The sequence below is a fragment of the Nerophis lumbriciformis genome, linkage group LG24 (genome assembly GCF_033978685.3).
Source record: "Nerophis lumbriciformis linkage group LG24, RoL_Nlum_v2.1, whole genome shotgun sequence".
Taxonomy (NCBI): Eukaryota; Metazoa; Chordata; class Actinopteri; order Syngnathiformes; family Syngnathidae; genus Nerophis; species Nerophis lumbriciformis.
Genome location: NC_084571.2, coordinates 7,195,001 through 7,215,452, shown reverse-complemented (window position 1 = coordinate 7,215,452; position 20,452 = coordinate 7,195,001). Strand labels below are relative to the sequence as shown.

General features: G+C 42.1%; 1 protein-coding gene across 7 annotated transcripts in view; it reads left to right on the top strand.

Annotated features, from left to right (window-relative positions):
• The window catches only part of LOC133620178 (RNA binding protein fox-1 homolog 3-like), a 1,135,173-nt gene that overhangs the window by 1,088,873 nt on the left and 25,848 nt on the right, over positions 1-20,452 (top strand). The window contains exon 14 of one of the 7 annotated variants that reach the window (XM_061981453.2): positions 4,778-5,029. The exons of the other annotated variants lie outside the window; for them this stretch is intronic. Within the exon in view, the coding sequence (XP_061837437.1) occupies positions 4,778-4,822 (45 nt within the window). The 3' untranslated portion in view covers positions 4,823-5,029. Of the gene's footprint in view, positions 1-4,777; positions 5,030-20,452 lie in introns of those variants that run through there. 7 annotated transcript variants of the gene reach the window in all.

Sequence of the window (20,452 nt, the reverse complement as noted above, 5' to 3'; positions counted from 1 at the left end):
ATATGTTACGTTAACATACCAGTTGGTTATTTATGCCTCATATAACGTACACTTATTCAGCCTGTTGTTCACTATTCTTTATTTATTTTAAATTGCCTTTCAAATGTCTATTCTTGGTGTTGGATTTTATCAAATACATTTCTCCCAAAAATGCGACTTATACTCCAGTGCGATGTATATATGTTTTTTTCCTTCTTTATTGTGCATTTTCGGCCGGTGCAACGTATACTCAGGAGCGACTTATAGTCCGAAAAATACGGTACTCCTCTGTAGAGTAATTCAGCCTAATGACAGGTGCATGATAGAAATAATTACAACTCCAAATAAAACTGAACCCAAGACCCACGGTCTAGTGTGAGTAGTATAAATGTACTGTACACAAAGTACTATATTTTCCGGAATATAGATACAAGCCGCAGCCACTAAATTTCTATGTAGAAGCTGCACCGGACTATAAGTCGCAGATATACAGGTAAAAGCCAGTAAATTAGAATATTTTGAAAAACTTGATTTATTTCAGTAATTGCATTCAAAAGGTGTAACTTGTACATTATATTTATTCATTGCACACAGACTGATGCATTCAAATGTTTATTTCATTTAATTTTGATGATTTGAAGTGGCAACAAATGAAAATCCAAAATTCCGTGTGTCACAAAATTAGAATATTACTTAAGGCTAATACAAAAAAGGGATTTTTAGAAATGTTGGCCAACTGAAAAGTATGAAAATGAAAAATATGAGCATGTACAATACTCAATACTTGGTTGGAGCTCCTTTTGCCTCAATTACTGCGTTAATGCGGCGTGGCATAGAGTCGATGAGTTTCTGGCACTGCTCAGGTGTTATGAGAGCCCAGGTTGCTCTGATAGTGGCCTTCAACTCTTCTGCGTTTTTGGGTCTGGCATTCTGCATCTTCCTTTTCACAATACCCCACAGATTTTCTATGGGGCTAAGGTCAGGGGAGTTGGCGGGCCAATTTAGAACAGAAATACCATGGTCCGTAAACCAGGCACGGGTAGATTTTGCGCTGTGTGCAGGCGCCAAGTCCTGTTGGAACTTGAAATCTCCATAGAGCAGGTCAGCAGCAGGAAGCAGGAAGTGCTCTAAAACTTGCTGGTAGACGGCTGCGTTGACCCTGGATCTCAGGAAACAGAGTGGACCGACACCAGCAGATGACATGGCACCCCAAACCATCACCCAACCATGCAAATTTTGCATTTCCTTTGGTAATCGAGGTCCCAGAGTCTGGAGGAAGACAGGAGAGGCACAGGATCCACGTTGCCTGAAGTCTAGTGTAAAGTTTCCACCATCAGTGATGGTTTGGGGTGCCATGTCATCTGCTGGTGTGGGTCCACTCTGTTTCCTGAGATCCAGGGTCAACGCAGCCGTCTACCAGCAAGTTTTAGAGCACTTCATGCTTCCTGCTGCTGACCTGCTCTATGGAGATGGAGATTTCAAGTTCCAACAGGACTTGGCGCCTGCACACAGCGCAAAATCTACCCGTGCCTGGTTTACGGACCATGGTATTTCTGTTCTAAATTGGCCCGCCAACTCCCCTGACCTTAGCCCCATAGAAAATCTGTGGGGTATTGTGAAAAGGAAGATGCAGAATGCCAGACCCAAAAACACAGAAGAGTTGAAGGCCACTATCAGAGCAACCTGGGCTCTCATAACACCTGAGCAGTGCCAGAAACTCATCGACTCCATGCCACGCCGCATTAACGCAGTAATTGAGGCAAAAGGAGCTCCAACCAAGTATTGAGTATTGTACATGCTCATATTTTTCATTTTCATACTTTTCAGTTGGCCAACATTTCTAAAAATCCCTTTTTTGTATTAGCCTTAAGTAATATTCTAATTTTGTGACACACGGAATTTTGGATTTTCATTTGTTGCCACTTCAAATCATCAAAATTAAATGAAATAAACATTTGAATGCATCAGTCTGTGTGCAATGAATAAATATAATGTACAAGTTACACCTTTTGAATGCAATTACTGAAATAAATCAAGTTTTTCAAAATATTCTAATTTACTGGCTTTTACCTGTATATGTTGCAAAAAAACTTATTTATACAGAAATATTTTGTAAATGTTTATTTACATACCTTAATTGTTTCCAAACAGTGCCTGATCAAACAAAACAGAAGACCGACTAGCTGCACAAGCTTAGCTCTCCAATCAGCTAAACAGACTCAATAAGTCCACGGTGACGTTTTGGTGAATTTACGAAACTGAAACAATACAAAAAAGACTGCCATTGTAAGTTAATAGTACTAACACAGACACTCGTAAATATGTTAGCATATTAGCTAATGCTGACGACGCTAGCTTCATTACATTATGATAGCACGTACAAATATGCATGAAAATTCTCCTACAGACATCACACATGGAACGATTTAGTCAGTATGAATTGTTTTAGTTGTATTGTAAAACTTACAATGAAGAATCCATTAGAGTAAAAATATTATGGACGGCTAGAAAAGAGAACGTCACTTCTACTTCCGGTTAAAATCTTTAAACAGCAGGAAACACTGTAGGCATTCACCCAGCTGCACCTGTAGTGAGTGAACTCTCCCAAAAGATGGCACAATAGCACAAACAATAACACACCATTTAAGTGTCTTTGAATATTTTTAATAAAAACTATTTGCTTTATGGACGTCAGCGAATCCATAAACTAGCCGCACCGTTTTATAAGTCGCAGGGTTCAAAGCGTATGAAAAAAAGTAGCAGCTTATAGTTTGGAATTTACAGTAGTTAGGACATGTCCTTAGAGCTGGGTGCCTATGGCGAGCCTAAGATAGGGTGGGGCAAAGTGCCAATAGGGTGGGGGTGTGAATCTTTGGGCACCTAACAATTCGATTCAATTCCTGGGGTGAGGATTCGATTCTAACTGATTCTTACAATGTATTATTTTGTAAAATAATGATATCAGACTTTTTCATAAAAGTTTGCAGGTTGGAAAAGCTCTTTCTGGTTGATGCAAATTAATTTTTATAAAAAATATTTAAAAAAATTTAAATCGAGTTTTGAAAATTATGAATGAATTTAGCATCAGGGTGAATAAGAATCGCTACATCAGGGTATCTGATCGTAACAAGAACAACAGAACATTAGGCTGCTCACGGTTGCAAAATGTTCTGTATGCTTAAAACAGGGACACTTGTATCGGTAAAAAACATATGTTTGTATTTAAAAAAATTAAATGTGCATTAATTGCACATCACATTGACGAATTGAACCACATGAAAATGGATTGAGGAATAAGTGAGGATTTGTATGGAATGTACATCAAGTTGTTAAAGTGACCCCCCACTAAGATGGCCGCGGTGTAGGCAAGTCGCTTTGCATGACTTTTTATAGCGCGCCGTCGGTTCTAGCTAGTGTACAGTATTTTCCGGATCATAAGGCACACGGGCGATGAGCGGGTCTTTTCAGGTCTATTTTCATACAAAAGGCGTACTGGATTATAAGGCTGATAATTAATACACTTCCTTGTGGTCTACATAACATGTAATGGTGGTTCTTTGGTCAAAATGTTGCATGGATAAGGTTTTACAGATCATCTTCAAGCCGCTTTCTGACAGTCGCTTCCGGATGCGCCATTTTGTGGGCGGTCTTATTTGCGTGGCTCACCTTAGACAGCATCTTCTCCCCGTCATCTTTGTTGTAGCGGTGTAGCGTGAAAGGACGGGAGTTTAAGAAGTTCTAAAAGATGGAGTTAACTGTTTTATTGACATTGAGACTTTATTTTAAATCAATAACAGAACAGCATCTCCTCATCCGTGGCTCACTAGTGCAACAACAAGGCCGGAAATGTGTCCCGTTGAAAAATTGTCCGACTGGAACTCTCTGATAACTAAAGTTCCGTAGGTGAATAATGTAAACTCACTACACTGGTAGTTTTTAGCGCTTTCATAGCGAGATATAAGTTAGAAGTGTACGCTACTTTGTATTAGAAATGGCAACAACAGAGGGTGAATGCCCCACAACAAGAAGATAGACGAAAAGAAGAAGCTTATCGACTACACGCACACATTTTCAGGACTTATGCAGATACCAAATACACATCAGCAGATACCAATAGGTACCAATAGATAAGAAAAGTTGGTTTTGCATAATATTGCAAAACAAAATGCCGTATAATGTCTCCTAATAGGTGCCATTTTGAGGTCCTTGTACACACACCATAATAATATCCTTATGTTGAAGCACAGTACGTCTGACTATGGTAGCCGAAATGCTCCGACAATTCATCAAGCAGTGTGGCTTCATAGCTTACCAAAGTTGTACTAAAACATTTTTACAGATTTTTGAGCGCCGTGTGTAATGTTCTATATTCTCAATGAAACATCAAAATGTTGGTGTTTTTTACTGGCGTCATCTTGCAGTCCACAAGTATATTATGTGTGACTGCCATCTACTGGTCACACTTATCATTACACCATGTACCAAATAAAAATTATTACATGTCGGTAAGCACAACCAGAATTATTCCGTATCGCGTTATAAGGCGCACTGTCCATTTTTGAAAAAATGAAAGGATTTGAAGTGTGCCTTATAGTGCGAAAACGATGGTATGTTTATGGTACGTAGGACCTTTTAGAGCCCGCCTCCTGACACACACGTCGCGTTTGCAGTCAAAACGATCCGCTCAGAGTGAGCGTGGTCACCGGAAGGAAGTTTGTGGACAAAGGCAAGAGAGAGAAAAAAGAGACAATTACTCACCTGATTACTGATTGGTACTTTTTCATCTTTGATGTTGCAGGCTAGCCTTTACAGAGGAGGGTACAGTCGCTTCACTCCCTACTAAAAGAACGAAAGCAAAGACCGAGACGTTACAGCCACAAATAAACAAAAACCCTACTTAAAAAGACTAAAACCAGTGTTTCCACGGTGGGGAGATAAAAATGAATAAAAGCTTCCAGCCCCGCCCACAAGCTGATTTTTCTACAACCACCTTTTTATTGGCGTCACCGAGTCCCTGCACATGACCGACGTACACGGCGCCGCCACTAGCGCCCCCCCACCCCCCCCCCCCCCCACCCCCTGCTGCATGCGTGATGCCGCCCGACTCACGTGGCGAGGCACCAAGGCACGAAGAGGAAGTCGCCCACTTCCGTCTTTGATTGCGTCACTCGCGCTTCGGTGCGTCTGAGCTGACGTGCGGCGGCGGTCCACGTCTCCGTGTTTTTATTTTCAATGTGATGGAGTTTTTGTTGCTTTGTATTATGGGATGGAAGTGCAGCATGCGGCACAAAGGCTCACAAACATCATATTCCTGCTTAGTTGCTTGCTACTAACGCTATTGTACCGGGGTCCATACGCAACGATTCTGCACTTGCATGTTGGGGGAGAAGGAGAAAGAAAGACTTCTATTGTACGAGCAAAGGTTACTGGCAAGAATAAAACATGAAATGTAGCAATTCCCACAAACTCATGTACAGTATTTGCACATTATAATGGGACTGCTTGTCTTCTTACCACACCTTGCGCATGATCACGCATTTGTTCATCAAAAAGTGATATAGCGTGTTCCATGAAGACCAACACCGACAACTTCATGTCGTAAGGTTTAAGAATCTGAGATCATTTATTTGGACACAAATCAAAATGTTGCTTCACTCGTCCAAACGTGAAGTCATTTAGCGCCGCCAACCAGCACCATCGTAGTCTTTCATTTTTATTAATTCCTAAGTAGGGATGGGTACCGTTCTCATTTGATTCGATACGGTACCAATTCTCAGTACCTGTGACTCAATAACCTGTCCTTTTCAGTACTTTTGTGTGTTAATTGTTCAAAAATAAAATGTTATTTTTGAATGTGACATTGAAAAATTAGCTATTAGATCTTGTTTTATTATAACATTTGAGTCTTGTTTGCAATGCAGTTGCACTTCCAAGACATTAGATGGCAGTACAGAAAAATGTACTTCCTAGTTAGACAACATAACAGCCTATGTTATGTTGTCTAACTAAGAAATTTTCCAGGAAGCTGAGTGCATTATGTTGCGCCCTACAATGTGTTAATACTGTAAGTATAGTACTTATTACACACCATCTGTTGGATTGTAACGTGCATCTGAGTTGTAGTTTTCATTACTCAATTTGAATGTGTTAAAAATTGCTAACAGTAGTCTCTCTAAGGTAAATCCAATGAAAGTTAGCATCAAGCTAGCGCATTTTGAAAAAGTGGAGTGTCACTTGAGGCTTGATCGTTTTCTACCAAGCACATTTGCTTTGTTGGTGTTGAAAATTGTGACATGACTGAAAGGAAGTTTAACTTGTTTGATTGTTTACGTGAAACGATGTTTCGTCTGCAACCGGATGTTACGTCACGTGCAACAAATTGATCTTACGTGAATCGATACCCGGTAGTGCCATCGGAATTCGGTCAACGCCTTTAAAAGTACCGAATTATGTACACAGCCCGTCTCCTGATTGGGTGAACACCAAGTTAAAAAATGATAAGTATCCCCCTCGCCCACAGAAGGAGATGAGTTGCATGTGGGCTCTGTCGCTGCACGTCGTCACGGCGACGGCGGTCACGCCCTGCGAGAGTTGCGGCATTCAGTCATTGCACATGTCGTCTTACCTCAGGATAAGCCAACAGTCAGCATGGCGTCGCGTCCACACAACCAGCAGCTTTCTTCTTTTCTACAAAGACACACAGAAAGCAAAGTGTACCCTTTACTAACTTACAGTAGCTACCATACATATATATATACAGTACTGTCTTCACACAGCAAGAAGCCCAAGTACAAACATTCAAAGTTTGCCAGTTTACTTTGTGCACTTGAGGTAACATTAATTGTATCAATAAAATGTAAATAAAAAAATTAAGGTTAGGGCCGCTAAAACATTCATTTTCATATTTTTTTTTAGGGGTGTCCCGATACAACCTTTCACTTCCGATACGGATATCGGAGCCTCGAGTATTGGCTGAAACAGATATTGATCCAATACGATACCAGCAGGAATCATACATGCTGGGATTATTTTGTAGTGTGGAATGCTAGAAAAGGTTTGATCAAGTGAAATGAGTCAAACAGAACAATGGTAGGTATGAAAAACACTAACACATTTACTAGTGGGGCGGTATAGCTCGGTTGGTAGAGTGGCCGTGCCAGCAACTTGAGGGTTCGAGGTTCGATCCCCGCTTCCGCCATCCTAGTCACTGCCGTTGTGTCCTTGGGCAAGACACATTACCCACATGCTCCCAGTGCCACCCACACTGGTTTAAATGTAACTTAGATATTGGGTTTCACTATGTAAAAGCGCTTTGAGTCACTAGAGAAAAGCGCTATATAAATATAATTCACTTCACTATTAGGCGTCTGCAACAGACTTATGTTGTCTTTAAGTTGAAGTGGAGAGGTAATTAGATTTTTGGAGACACCTAGTATTTATGAAGTTAAGCTCATGACGCAGTAATTTTAAAGATGCAGACACGTTTGTTACTGGATACTTTATAATACGCTTCTGCCTTGGAGACTTTGTATGTGTAAGTAATACGCAACTATAATTATTTGATACTTGTTTATGTTGACAAATGAGCTGTTTAATTGTTCAATGATTATTACTAATGTCCAGAGGTGGGTAGTAACACGCTACATTTACTCCGCTACTTTTATCTACATTCAGCTCGCTACTCGCTACTAATTTTTATCGATCTGTTAATGCACGCTTTGTTTGTTTTGGTCTGTCAGACAGACCTTCAAAGTGCCTGCCTTACCGGTGACGTTTCAGTTCGTTCCACCAATCAGATGCAGTCACTGGTGACGTTGGACCAATCAAACAGAGCCAGGTGGTCACATGACCTGACTTAAACAAGTTGAAAAACTTATTGGGGTGTTACCATTTAGTGGTCAATTGTACGGAATATGTACTGTACTGTGCAATCTACTAATACAAGTTCCAATCAATCAATCAAAAGTGTGAAGGAAAAAAGATACTTGTTTTATTTCAACCGTACCGTCAAAAGCCTCAAGACTGACCGCACATGAGGACGTTCCTGTCTTCACAATAAAAGTGCCGCGCCATCGCGCTTGCGCTTTCAAAACAAGAGTCTCCGAAAGCCAGCGTAAACAAGCTAGCAAGCTACGGAGTTTGACGCCAATATATTTCTTGTAAAGTGTATAAAAACGAATATGGAAGCTGGACAAATAGGATGCCAAAAACCAACCACTTTCATGTGGTATTAGACAGAAAGGAGGAACTTTTCTTCTCCTCCATTTGAAAACGTGGACGTTATCATCACGACTGTCTGATTACAATCAACGCAAGTCATCAGAATCAGGTAATACACCAACTTATATTCTAGTCTTCATTAAAGAAAGGAATCTATATGTTAAACATGCATGTATATTCATTAAAACACCTTTAACATGTAAACAAAAACAGCAAAATAAATACTTATAAATTATATACTGTATATATCAATGTATATGTATGTATGTATGTATGTATATATATATATATATATATATATATATATATATATATATATATATGATATGAGTGTGTATGTTACTCATCAGTTACTCAGTACTTGAGTAGTTTTTTCACAACATACTTTTTACTTTTACTCAAGTAAATATTTGGGTGACTACTCCTTACTTTTACTTGAGTAATAAATCTCTAAAGTAACAGTACTCTTACTTGAGTACAATTTCTGGCTACTCTACCCACCTCTGCTAATGTCTACCTTGTGTGCTATCGTGTGCTTAGCTGTTGTGTAGCTGCTCGCTCCAAGTAGCCTATATCCTAGCATGTTTACTTTTCGTAAATGACTTCAGTGAAATAGAATAAGTAGTGTGGTTATTGGAGGACATTTAGAAGTTAGCTGTCTGTCCAGCTTTGCACAAATAAACACTCTGGAGGACCGCTTGTATCGCACACAAATAAACACGCCACAGGACCGCTCGTATCGCACACGATATCACACATTTTACATGCACGCATCATCCCATACTTGTTTTTTTGCTGATATCACAATCAGATCGGGACACCCCTAGGTCTTAGTAATAACATTTCAACTTGTTGTCATTATTCTAAACATTTTTCTCCTTTTTTGTACTTTAAATGACTCTTTATTTAGTTAATCTGTTTAAATTGGAAATAAATCAAAACGCAGTGGGCTGCACTTTGTACTCGGGGATGTATTTTAATGTCTCAACAGTAAATCCTGTCCACTAACAAACAAAGCCGCTCTTATTTTGACAACCTGAAGTGATTTCAGGTTCCTGCAACTCCACTTTATTGAATGGAAATATTTTATAGCTACTACTTCTTCCACAGAGTCAGTAAAGTATTATTTATGCATTATTGGATTTGTAAATCAGATTATAATCAAAACAAAGAATCACTTTACCTCACATCAAACGTGGGTGATTTACATAGCTGGCAACTTGTCACAAGATAAATAAGCAAGGTGAGAAACAAAAACAGCGTAGCAAACATTCCAATGTCAACGTAAAGCTATAATTTCGTTAGAATGTTTAATATTTGTGCTGCACTTCTTTTGTGGTTTTGCCAAAATGTGAAGTATTTATAAGAATATATCATGCAGTGTATTTATGTTAACCACACAAATGTATGTGAACAATTGAATGAAATGAGGATTGTTGCAAAACAAACATGCTTCTTCCATCCTGATGCCAGTCATTTTTTTTACGACAAAGTTCGCTTTGACACTTAAAAAAAAAAATGCAGCAGAGCACATGTGAGTGTTCATTTATGTTTTTCTGCTCTCAACATGTGTGCCTATTTACTATGGATATGCATTGGTGTGTGTGTGTGTGTGTGTGTGTAAACTTTCTTATACTTCACTTTGTGTCCCTGCAATTACATCACCATAAAAATATGTTATTTACCGTAGGGCTGCAACAATTCATTAAATAGCTTAATTTGATAAGAACAAATGTTTTAATTTACATTTTGTAGCTTTGATTAATCTTTTAATCATAGTCACTAATAAAAAATGTATCAAATTCGGACCGCATGGACTTCCTGGAACCTTAATCACGCCAATATAGTTTCCACAGGGACGTTGCAATAGAGCGTACATGAGAGCGTTGCTGTGATCTGTGTGGCAGCAAACCATAGAAAAGTATTTTATTTTATTTTTATTGATGCCCACGTGTTAAAAGCGCAATTTTAATATTGATGGGCATTTATTAAAAAAATAAAAATAAAAATAAAAATATATATATAGCAAGCAGAAAAATCTCTAAAAAAGTGTGATCTCTAATGGCCGTAGTAAAGATTACCACAGAAAACCAACAATTTGGTGAGAATAAAGACTATAAATCCAATATTGTGTTTGTAAACTTTAAATAAATCTAATGTCTTACATTGGTAACCATGACAACCTCATCGAACCCCCTATTGTGCGGATCTAGTTGGCAATAGTTACTGCAATACAATAATTTCTTTGTGGTGGTGCACCACAAAGTGTTCGTCCTGGCTCATAACTAATCCAGTGCTTCTCAATTATTAAGAAAAACACCTCGCCACCACGACTATAAATAGTATCATTTGTACACCCATCCATCCATCCATCTTCTTCCGCTTATCCGAGGTCGGGTCGCGGGGGCAGCAGCCTAAGCAGGGAAGCCCAGACTTCCCTCTCCCCAGCCACTTCGTCCAGCTCCTCCCGGGGGATCCCGAGGCGTTCCCAGGCCAGCCGGGAGACATAGTCTTCCCAACGTGTCCTGGGTCTTCCTCGTGGCCTCCTACCGGTCGGACATGCCCTAAACACCTCCTTAGGGAGGCACTCGGGTGGCATCCTGACCAGATGCCCGAACCACCTCATCTGGCTCCTCTCGATGCGGAGGAGCAGCGGCTTTACTTTGAGCTCCCCCCGGATGACAGAGCTTCTCACCCTATCTCTAAGGGAGAGCCCCGCCACCCGGCGGAGGAAACTCATTTCGGCCGCTTGTACCCGTGATCTTGTCCTTTCGGTCATAACCCAAAGCTCATGACCATAGGTGAGGATGGGAACGTAGATCGACCGGTAAATTGAGAGCTTTGCCTTCCGGCTCAGCTCCTTCTTCACCACAACGGATCGATACAGCGTCCGCATTACTGAAGACGCCGCACCGATCCGCCTGTCGATCTCACGATCCACTCTTCCCTCACTCGTGAACAAGACTCCGAGGTACTTGAACTCCTCCACTTGGGGCAAGATCTCCTCCCCAACCCGGAGATGGCACTCCACCCTTTTCCGGGCGAGAACCATGGACTCGGACTTGGAGGTGCTGATTCTCATCCCAGTCGCTTCACACTCAGCTGCGAACCGATCCAGTGAGAGCTGAAGATCCTGGCCAGATGAAGCCATCAGGACCAAATCATCTGCAAAAAGCAGAGACCTAATCCTGCAGCCACCAAACCGGATCCCCTCAACGCCTTGACTGCGCCTAGAAATTCTGTCCATAAAAGTTATGAACAGAATCGGTGACAAAGGGCAGCCTTGGCGGAGTCCAACCCTCACCGGAAACGTGTCCGACTTACTGCCGGCAATGCGAACCAAGCTCTGACACTGATCATACAGGGAGCGGACCGCCACAATCAGACAGTCCGAAACCCCATACTCTCTGAGCACTCCCCACAGGACTTCCCGAGGGACACGGTCGAATGCCTTCTCCAAGTCCACAAAGCACATGTAGACTAGTTGGGCAAACTCCCATGCACCCTCAAGGACCCTGCCGAGAGTATAGAGCTGGTCCACAGTTCCACGACCAGGACGAAAACCACACTGTTCCTCCTGAATCCGAGGTTCGACTATCCGGCGTAGCCTCCTCTCCAGTACACCTGAATAGACCTTACCGGGAAGGCTGAGGAGTGTGATCCCACGATAGTTAGAACACACCCTCCGGTTCCCCTTTTTAAAGAGAGGAACCACCACCCCGGTCTGCCAATCCAGAGGTACTGCCCCCGATGTCCACGCGATGCTGCAGAGTCTTGTCAACCAAGACAGCCCTACAGCATCCAGAGCCTTAAGGAACTCCGGGCGGATCTCATCCACCCCCGGGGCCTTGCCACCGAGGAGCTTTTTAACTACCTCAGCAACCTCAGCCCCAGAAATAGGAGAGCCCACCACAGGCACTGCTTCCTCATAGGAAGACGTGTTGGTGGGATTGAGGAGGTCTTCGAAGTATTCCCTCCACCGATCCACAACTTCCGCAGTCGAGGTCAGCAGAACACCACCCGCACCATACACGGTGTTGGTAGTGCACTGCTTCCCCTTCCTGAGGCGGTGGATGGTGGTCCAGAATCGCTTCGAAGCCGTCCGGAAGTCGTTTTCCATGGCTTCCCCGAACTCCTCCCATGTCCGAGTTTTTGCCTCCGCGACCGCTGAAGCCGCACACCGCTTGGCCTGTCGGTACCTGTCCGCTGCCTCAGGAGTCCCATGAGCCAAAAGAACCCGATAGGACTCCTTCTTCAGCTTGACGGCATCCCTCACCGCCGGTGTCCACCAACGGGTTCTAGGATTACCGCCACGACAGGCACCAACTACCTTGCGGCCACAGCTCCAATCAGCCGCCTCGACAATAGAGGTGCGGAACATGGTCCACTCGGACTCAATGTCCAGCACCTCCCTCGTGACATGTTCAAAGTTCTTCCGGAGGTGGGAATTGAAACTCTCTCTGACAGGAGACTCTGCCAGACGTTCCCAGCAAACCCTCACAATGCGTTTGGGCCTGCCAGGTCTGTCCGGCATCCTCCCCCACCATCGCAGCCAACTCACCACCAGGTGGTGATCGGTAGAAAGCTCCGCCCCTCTCTTCACCCGAGTGTCCAAAACATGAGGCCGCAAATCCGATGACACAACTACAAAGTCGATCATAGAACTGCGGCCTAGGGTGTCCTGGTGCCAAGTGCACATATGGACACCCTTATGCTTGAACATGGTGTTCGTCATGGACAATCCGTGACGGGCACAAAAGTCCAATAACAAAACACCACTTGGGTTCAGATCCGGGCGGCCATTCTTCCCAATCACGCCTCTCCAGGTTTCACTGTCGTTGCCAATATGAGCGTTGAAGTCCCCCAGTAGAACGAGGGAATCACCCGGGGGAGCACTCTCAAGTACTCCCTCGAGTGAATCCAAAAAGGGTGGGTACTCTGAGCTGCTGTTTGGCGCGTAAGCGCAAACAACAGTCAGGACCCGTCCCCCCACCCGAAGGCGGAGGGAAGCTACCCTCTCGTCCACCGGGTTGAACTCCAACATGCAGGCTCTGAGCCGGGGGGCAACAAGAATTGCCACCCCAGCCCGTCGCCTCTCACTGCTGGCAACGCCAGAGTGGAAGAGAGTCCAGCCCCTCTCGAGAGAACTGGTTCCAGAGCCCTTGCTGTGCGTCGAGGTGAGTCCGACTATATCCAACCGGAACTTCTCTACCTCGCGCACTAGCTCAGGCTCCTTCCCCCCCAGCGAGGTGACGTTCCACGTCCCAAGAGCTAGCTTCTGTAGCCGAGGATCGGACCGCCAAGTGCCCTGCCTTCGGCTACCGCCCAGCTCACATTTCACCCGACCTCTATGGCCCCTGCTATGGGTGGTGAGCCCATTGGAGGGGGGACCCACGTTGCCTCTTCGGGCTGTGCCCGGCCGGGCCCCATGGGGACAGGCCCGGCCACCAGGCGCTCGCCATCGTGCCCCAACTCCGGGCCTGGCTCCGGAGGGGGGCCCCGGTGACCCGCGTCCGGGCGAGGGAAATCTGAGTCTCGGTTCTTGCATTTCCATAGAAGTCTTCGAGCTGCTCTTTGTCTGATCCCTCACCTAGGACCTGTTTGTCTTGGGAGACCCTACCAGGGGGCATGGAAGCCCCCGGACAACATAGCTCCTAGGATCATTGGGACACGCAAACTCCTCTACCACGTTAAGGTGGCAGCTCAGAGAGGAGCATTCATTTGTACACCTCTGCATAAAAATATTGAAAAGAAAAAAAAAGAAATATAGATCAATTTAATTTGTTTGTATCCTTGTTTAAACTATAAACATTTTTTCACCGACTTGAACCATTTGATACTAAAAAATTAAATTAACTCAATTAGTAATCATACATTTAAAGTGTTCAGGAGCACAATACACAAAAGACTTAAGCGAACAAAACAACAATGAATAAAACTATTTTTTTTTATCAACATAAGGGACTTCGGATTGAAGTCTATAATGAGCACGTTTTACTTCTCCAAGTGAGTTTAAAGCATGATACTGCATGATACTGATAAAGCATGTTCCCCACGAGCCTCCCTTTTTGATAAGGACTGGACTAATTCTTTCAAATACAAATTTAGTGCAGACGTTTGGAGACGCTAAAGTGAAAGAGGGTGTCGCAATCTTCTCAGTGGCGCCTTGGGACCCTCCCCCACCTAAAAACACCACTGAGGGGGGGCACCAATGTCTTATTGCAACAAAACAGGCTGCTCTCAGTCGCATCGACGCCAAAACAGCGTGAGCAAACTCAACTGTTGTCTCGGCGCGCAGCCAGGCCTGTCACGCTCACGGTCTCACAGACAGTTGGAAATCAAAGAGCTCTCACACGACATGTGCAGGTCGTTACAATACATGAAACAAAATCAACAAAAACGAGGAAAGTTTGTAGTTTTAAAATGTGTTTTGCGTTGCATGTTTTTTGACTAAAGTCTTGCGAATGAGTCATGGCCAACTGCGCAAACTTGACAATTTCCTGGTTAGGCCCCACCCCCGCCAAAAACAGATTTGCGGTGCACGATAGCAGGAAGGGTTACAAATAGAGATGCGCGGATAGGCAAATATTTCATCCGCAACCGCATCAGAAAGTCGTCAACCATCCGCCATCCACCCGATGTAACGTTTGAATAGAACTGCATCCGCCCGCCATCCGCCCGCACCCGCCCGTTATATCTAATATAGACGATGCAAGGCATTAGTGAGGCACCTGCCAACTACTCCGGTTTTCCCGTAATTCGTACGGTTTTCATCAACCTATTCCGGGTTACGGGTGCAGTGATAAAAAATACGGTTTTTCATTAATTTAAAAAAAAAAAGGGTGAAAACTACGCGAATTGCACCTTGTGCAGACAAGATTTTTCGATCGGACACGGAGGAATTAGCGATGTAAAAGACCACTTTGGGACAAAAAAACACAAGTCTAATGCCGTTGCTAGCGATACAAGTGGAAAACTTTCAACGTTTTTCGTCGCCCAAACAGATTCTTTGGATGTGATAAATGCCGAAGTTTTATTTACGGAGGCAATAATTGAGCATGGACTTCCAATCGCACTGGCTGATCACATGGGACAGTTAAATGTTTGTAATGCAACCTTTAAAAATCATTACGCGATGATCGCGGTCCCAAAAATAAACTTTTCTTGCATGATAATGTCCAGAAAAATTCGCTTTATATTACTATAGAGTCCTTTTAACGAATGAGTTTGATGGTTTATCACAAACCTTAAATGAAAGAAGTCCTTTGTTCGCACCATGCACCATGTTCGATGTCCCGGTTTTATGACTGTCGTAGACGTACACAGCGTAGCCAGCATTGCTGTCATCCTGATTTACAACCTCATAAAAACGACTCCACGCTGAACTTTTCTGGCCTTTTTTTCCCCTGGTCTTTAGTATTCCCTTTTTTAGTTTGTCGCGTACCACGTTTGCTGCCGGTGTTGCCATTTTTTTTTTCTTCTTCTGATGTGGCGTGCTGCAGGTGCCTGTGCCTGCTGATAAATAATTGCCTGTTTCAAAGAGTGCTGCTCGTTTTTCGTATGTGGCTAACAACATTTAACTATGTATATATATTTCCGAATTGGTTTAACTGCCACCCGCAAAAAAATAAAAAATAAATAAAAAATATCTCATTAATCCGCCCGACCCGACCCGCGGCGCGGATAAAATCGTATTTATTTAAATTTCATCCGCCCGATCCGCGGATAATCCGCCGAATCCGCGGTTGTGTCCGCAAACCGCGCATCTCTAGTTACAAAGATACCTCAGCATCACACTCCCAAACAGCAGGGGGCAGCCTTGCATTGACTCACTGTTGCCCCTGGAGGGACTATGCAGTAGCACAGGAGAAGATGGCGCTACATTTCATTTGCACGCTATGTACTGTCAGTCATGTGACTGCAGGGACCAATGAAGTTGCTTCTATTAGCCTGCGCCACTTTGTCTACAGTTCACAAAAAAAATAAAAAATTTAAATGTGTTTCAAAGTCAGCTTATCAAGGCTTGGTTGTTAGCATGTACATAACTGCTAGTCTGCGCTGAAGAGGACATTTTTATTATGCTTCAAATGACATTTAGTAGGTAAATATTTGTTTGGAATTTTTTCATCTTAATATTATGCAACCAGACCTGAGCTATATTGTTAACATGATTGTTCTGCATTGTTACACATCCTTTCCAGAGACCAGCAGTGTCCCCAAGCCCTGATAAGCTGGCACATCCATTTATTAACAAAATAAAAAGATTTGTACAATACACTGAGCAAAATAAAACATGAATACATGTAAATATATATACACAGTCAAACACTATATCTCTAACTGTTTTATATGTATTCCTATATGAAGTGGGTTATTCTCTGTGTCTTTTCAACTGCACCTGTATGTCCTTTAATATACATATATTTATTGTTCTTTTTATTGATATCATAGGTAAAAAGTACTTTGTTTCCTTCTATGACTATGTCAATATGTGACACATGTTTGGAGTGACAGAATAAAGCAGTAATGAGAACTACTTATGTTTGTCTTTCACGTGTACAAGCATTGCTTTCTATTGAGATGTCTTGTCTTTTTTTACCTTAATATATGAACCTTAAAGGGGAACTGCACTTTCTGGGGGGAATTTCGGTTTCTTTCACAATCTTTAAGTAAGATAAGAACCAGAGGTGGGACCAAGTCATTGTTTTGCAAGTCACAAGTGAGTCTCAAGTCTTTGCCCTCAAGTCCGAGTCAAGTCCCGAGTCAAGACAGGCAAGCCCCGAGTCAAGTCCAAAGTCAAGACTGGAAAGTCTCAAGTCAAGTCCTAAGTCCTGCATTTTGAGTTTCGAGTCCTTTCAAGTCCTTTTAACCACAGACTAATATATTAACACAGATTGTGTATGCTTTTGAAACTCAGTATTTATTTATTAAAACAAGTGCATTTTAAATTGCAGGAAAGAAAATTGTGCTGACATTGCACTTTATAATAGCACTATTAACCAGTCATTTTAAACATTAACTCATTCCTTTACAGAACAAACACATTGAAAAATAAAGTGCAAATGTACTTATTTGTACAAAAGTGTTAACATTGAAAAAACATGACATATACGTGAACATAACAAAAAAGTTGTACTTTTTATATGTCAGGGCCCTATGCTGCATTGCATTTGCAAAAAAACAAATTAGCCAAGAGTCTGTCAGTCATTTGTGCACGATGGGGGCGTAGTATGATGCCACCATGGCTGAAAACTCGCTCCACTGGAGCACTGGAGGCAGGCACTGCCAAGACTCTCATGGCCACTCGGAACAGTGAAGGAAGAGTCTTCATGTTCAATGCCCAGAACAAAAGGGGGAGAGAGTTTTTTTTGGGGTTGGTGCACTACTTGTAAGTGTATCTTTGTGTATTTTACTATTTTTGTCTTTTTTTAGGTGGCTAAATACGCGGTGCTGCTGACCGCCGTCTAACGTTACGCGTGATATATTGACTAACGTAACCCTGCTTAAAAAAATCACTGAACAAAAAGTATGAATAAGGTAGTGAACTGCAACAGATTCCCGTGTTTGCAATAACGTTATAACGTTAGCAGTGAGTTTACAGCCTCACTGATTTAACTACACAGCAAATAAAAGTCACGTTACTTAGCCAATAAACGTTATCTTACATTCAAAACTTACCCTTCTTTGTGCAACTTCAAATGCCGGACGAAGTTGGAAGTTGTTGCCTCTCCATCAGTAATTTTCGAACCGCATGTGTTGCATATTGCAAACCGTTTTGTGTTGACCACCTCGTAATTTTTATACCCAAACGAAATTATTTTAGGTATCGTTTTTTGTTCACTGGCGTGTGGTTTGGACATGTCTTCTTCGTTGGTTGTCCTGCAATTTGATTGGATGAATGCTGTGTGATGAAAACAAAGTAGATCTAATTTGATTGGCTGTTGTACTGACAGCACACAAGCTGACACACGCAACGCTGATAGACAAGTACACGATGAAAAATACGGAACGCTCCCGAATAACTTTTTCATCTTTGGGTTTTGGGGAAAGTAGCAAGTCATGTCAAGTCATGTCAATTCAAAAGGCTCAAGTCCAAGTGAAGTCACAAGTCATTGATGTTAAAGTCTAAGTCGAGTTGCAAGTCTTTTTACATTTTGTCAAGTCGAGTCTAAAGTCATCAAATTCATGACTCGAGTCTGACTCGAGTCCAAGTCATGTGACTCGAGTCCACACCTCTGATAAGAACACATGTTTTTCTTTAAAATAAAAGTTAGCAAAAGTCAGCTAACAATGGAGCCAACGGGGGTCGCTCAATTCCGCTTATAAATCGCTCTCTCCATCAACGTTTTACTTGCACAAGTATATATGTAATGTAGTAATATTCATAATAACTTGCAACGTTCACATATTTTGCTCATTTGAAGAATACAGCGGCATACTAATTTCACCGACGCATCACAACGTTCGCTTTTTCCCTCAACAACAACACCACTACTAATCATGGCAGACTTCATGAGAGACTACTTTGGGATGATCCAGAAACATATAGTTTTGAGCCTGAATATAAGGAGGATGATCGACAAGTTTTAGAAGCTGTGTGCTAAACAGATCCATCTTTTTTTTTCTTTTTTTTTAAATCAACATAAAAAACACAAGATACACTTACAACCAGTGCACCAACCCAAAAAACCTCCCTCCCCCATCCACGCTCATTCACACAAAAGGGGCTGTCTCTTTCTGTTATTAAACTTCTGGTTCCTACAATATAGAACAATGCAGTCTGCAAGGGATACAGTCCTTGAAGCACACATGATTGTGTGTGCTGCTGGTCCACTAACATTTTTATTAATTACTATTTTTTATGTAATTGTTTTTATATTGTTTCTTTTTTATTCAAGAAAATTAAAGATCCATCTTTAGTGAAACACTAAGCATCATGTAGAAGTTTTGCTAAGGGCTAAACTAGAAATACAAACTATGAACATAAGAAAACAATCACTACCTGTACAATGTTTGCTCTCACTGGGATGTTTAGATGACGAATGAATCGAAATCCTCACGAAGGGTTAAAGTGTCGCAAATGAGCGTCTTTTCGCTCCTATCTCACCATCTCCTTGTCTAAGTTGACCAACTTCTCGTTTTATTGCCAGAACCTCCTACTATCCATTTGAGAGGCATGATTTATAATCTAGAATTAACTTTCACCAGCTCAGAGATGATTGATGCAGCAGCTCAATATGTCAATATAGCAGCATGAGCTAGTTAGTTCTCTGTGATCACCACGCCACTAAACTTAGTTTGTCTGTGTTAGCACTTATAACAACAATATTGCTCATTTTTGGTTAATATTAAGGTAACAAGATGTAAATGGAGTATTGTTGGCAGTTTTTGGATGTTTTTAGAGGGCTTTATGGGCGCAATTGTTAGCCACCTCCTACTTGCCGTATTTTACGAAAAACATTTGTGTTCTTGTCTTACATAAGGATTGTGAATGATGGGCAAATTAAAAAAAAAAAAATGCAGTTCCACTTTAATGGTACTACGTCACAAAATTAGCAACAATATCTTTGTGCTGCCTATTGTTTACATACGTCATTTTGCTTCAAATGTCGACTATGTCAGTGTTTCTTAACCATTGTTAGGCCGCAAGCGCCCCCTTGAGGGCCACCAAAAAATTTCTCTCAGCTGTGGTCCGTATAGGCCACAGCAGTACCCAGTTGTAATGCACTTTTCCACCACTTGTGGCAGTAATGACTGTATCAAACAAACAGAATAAGTCTGTCGCTAAAGTCATCGAGAACTTTCTTAAACGCAAAAATTATGACTAAAGTTTCATTTGCACTTTAATTTCATTGACAGTTTTGTTAAAAAACATATTCATTATTAATTTATCATCAATTTATTTATTTTAGTGCAAAATAATTGTATGTAGATTTATATATTTATGAGTTCCTTCTTATGTAGTATATTTGGTTAGTACTTATTTTTCGAATCAGCCTGACCTAAGCCTAAGGTTTATGTGTTAAGTAAATGTAGCTATGCTGACATAATTGTCATCTGCATGTTGGTGAACAGAAGTTTCACCTTTTAGACTTCAGGTTGAGCAGATATCTGCGCTGGAATAAACGAGGCGGTGGCGCCAACAGCTGTGTGGATGCTGATTGAACGCGCCATTTGCTTGACTGTCTGTCTCTGGGTTGGGAGTTCAGGGGGGGCCGGGGCCAGGCACTACAAAGCCACTCTTAAGTTAAAT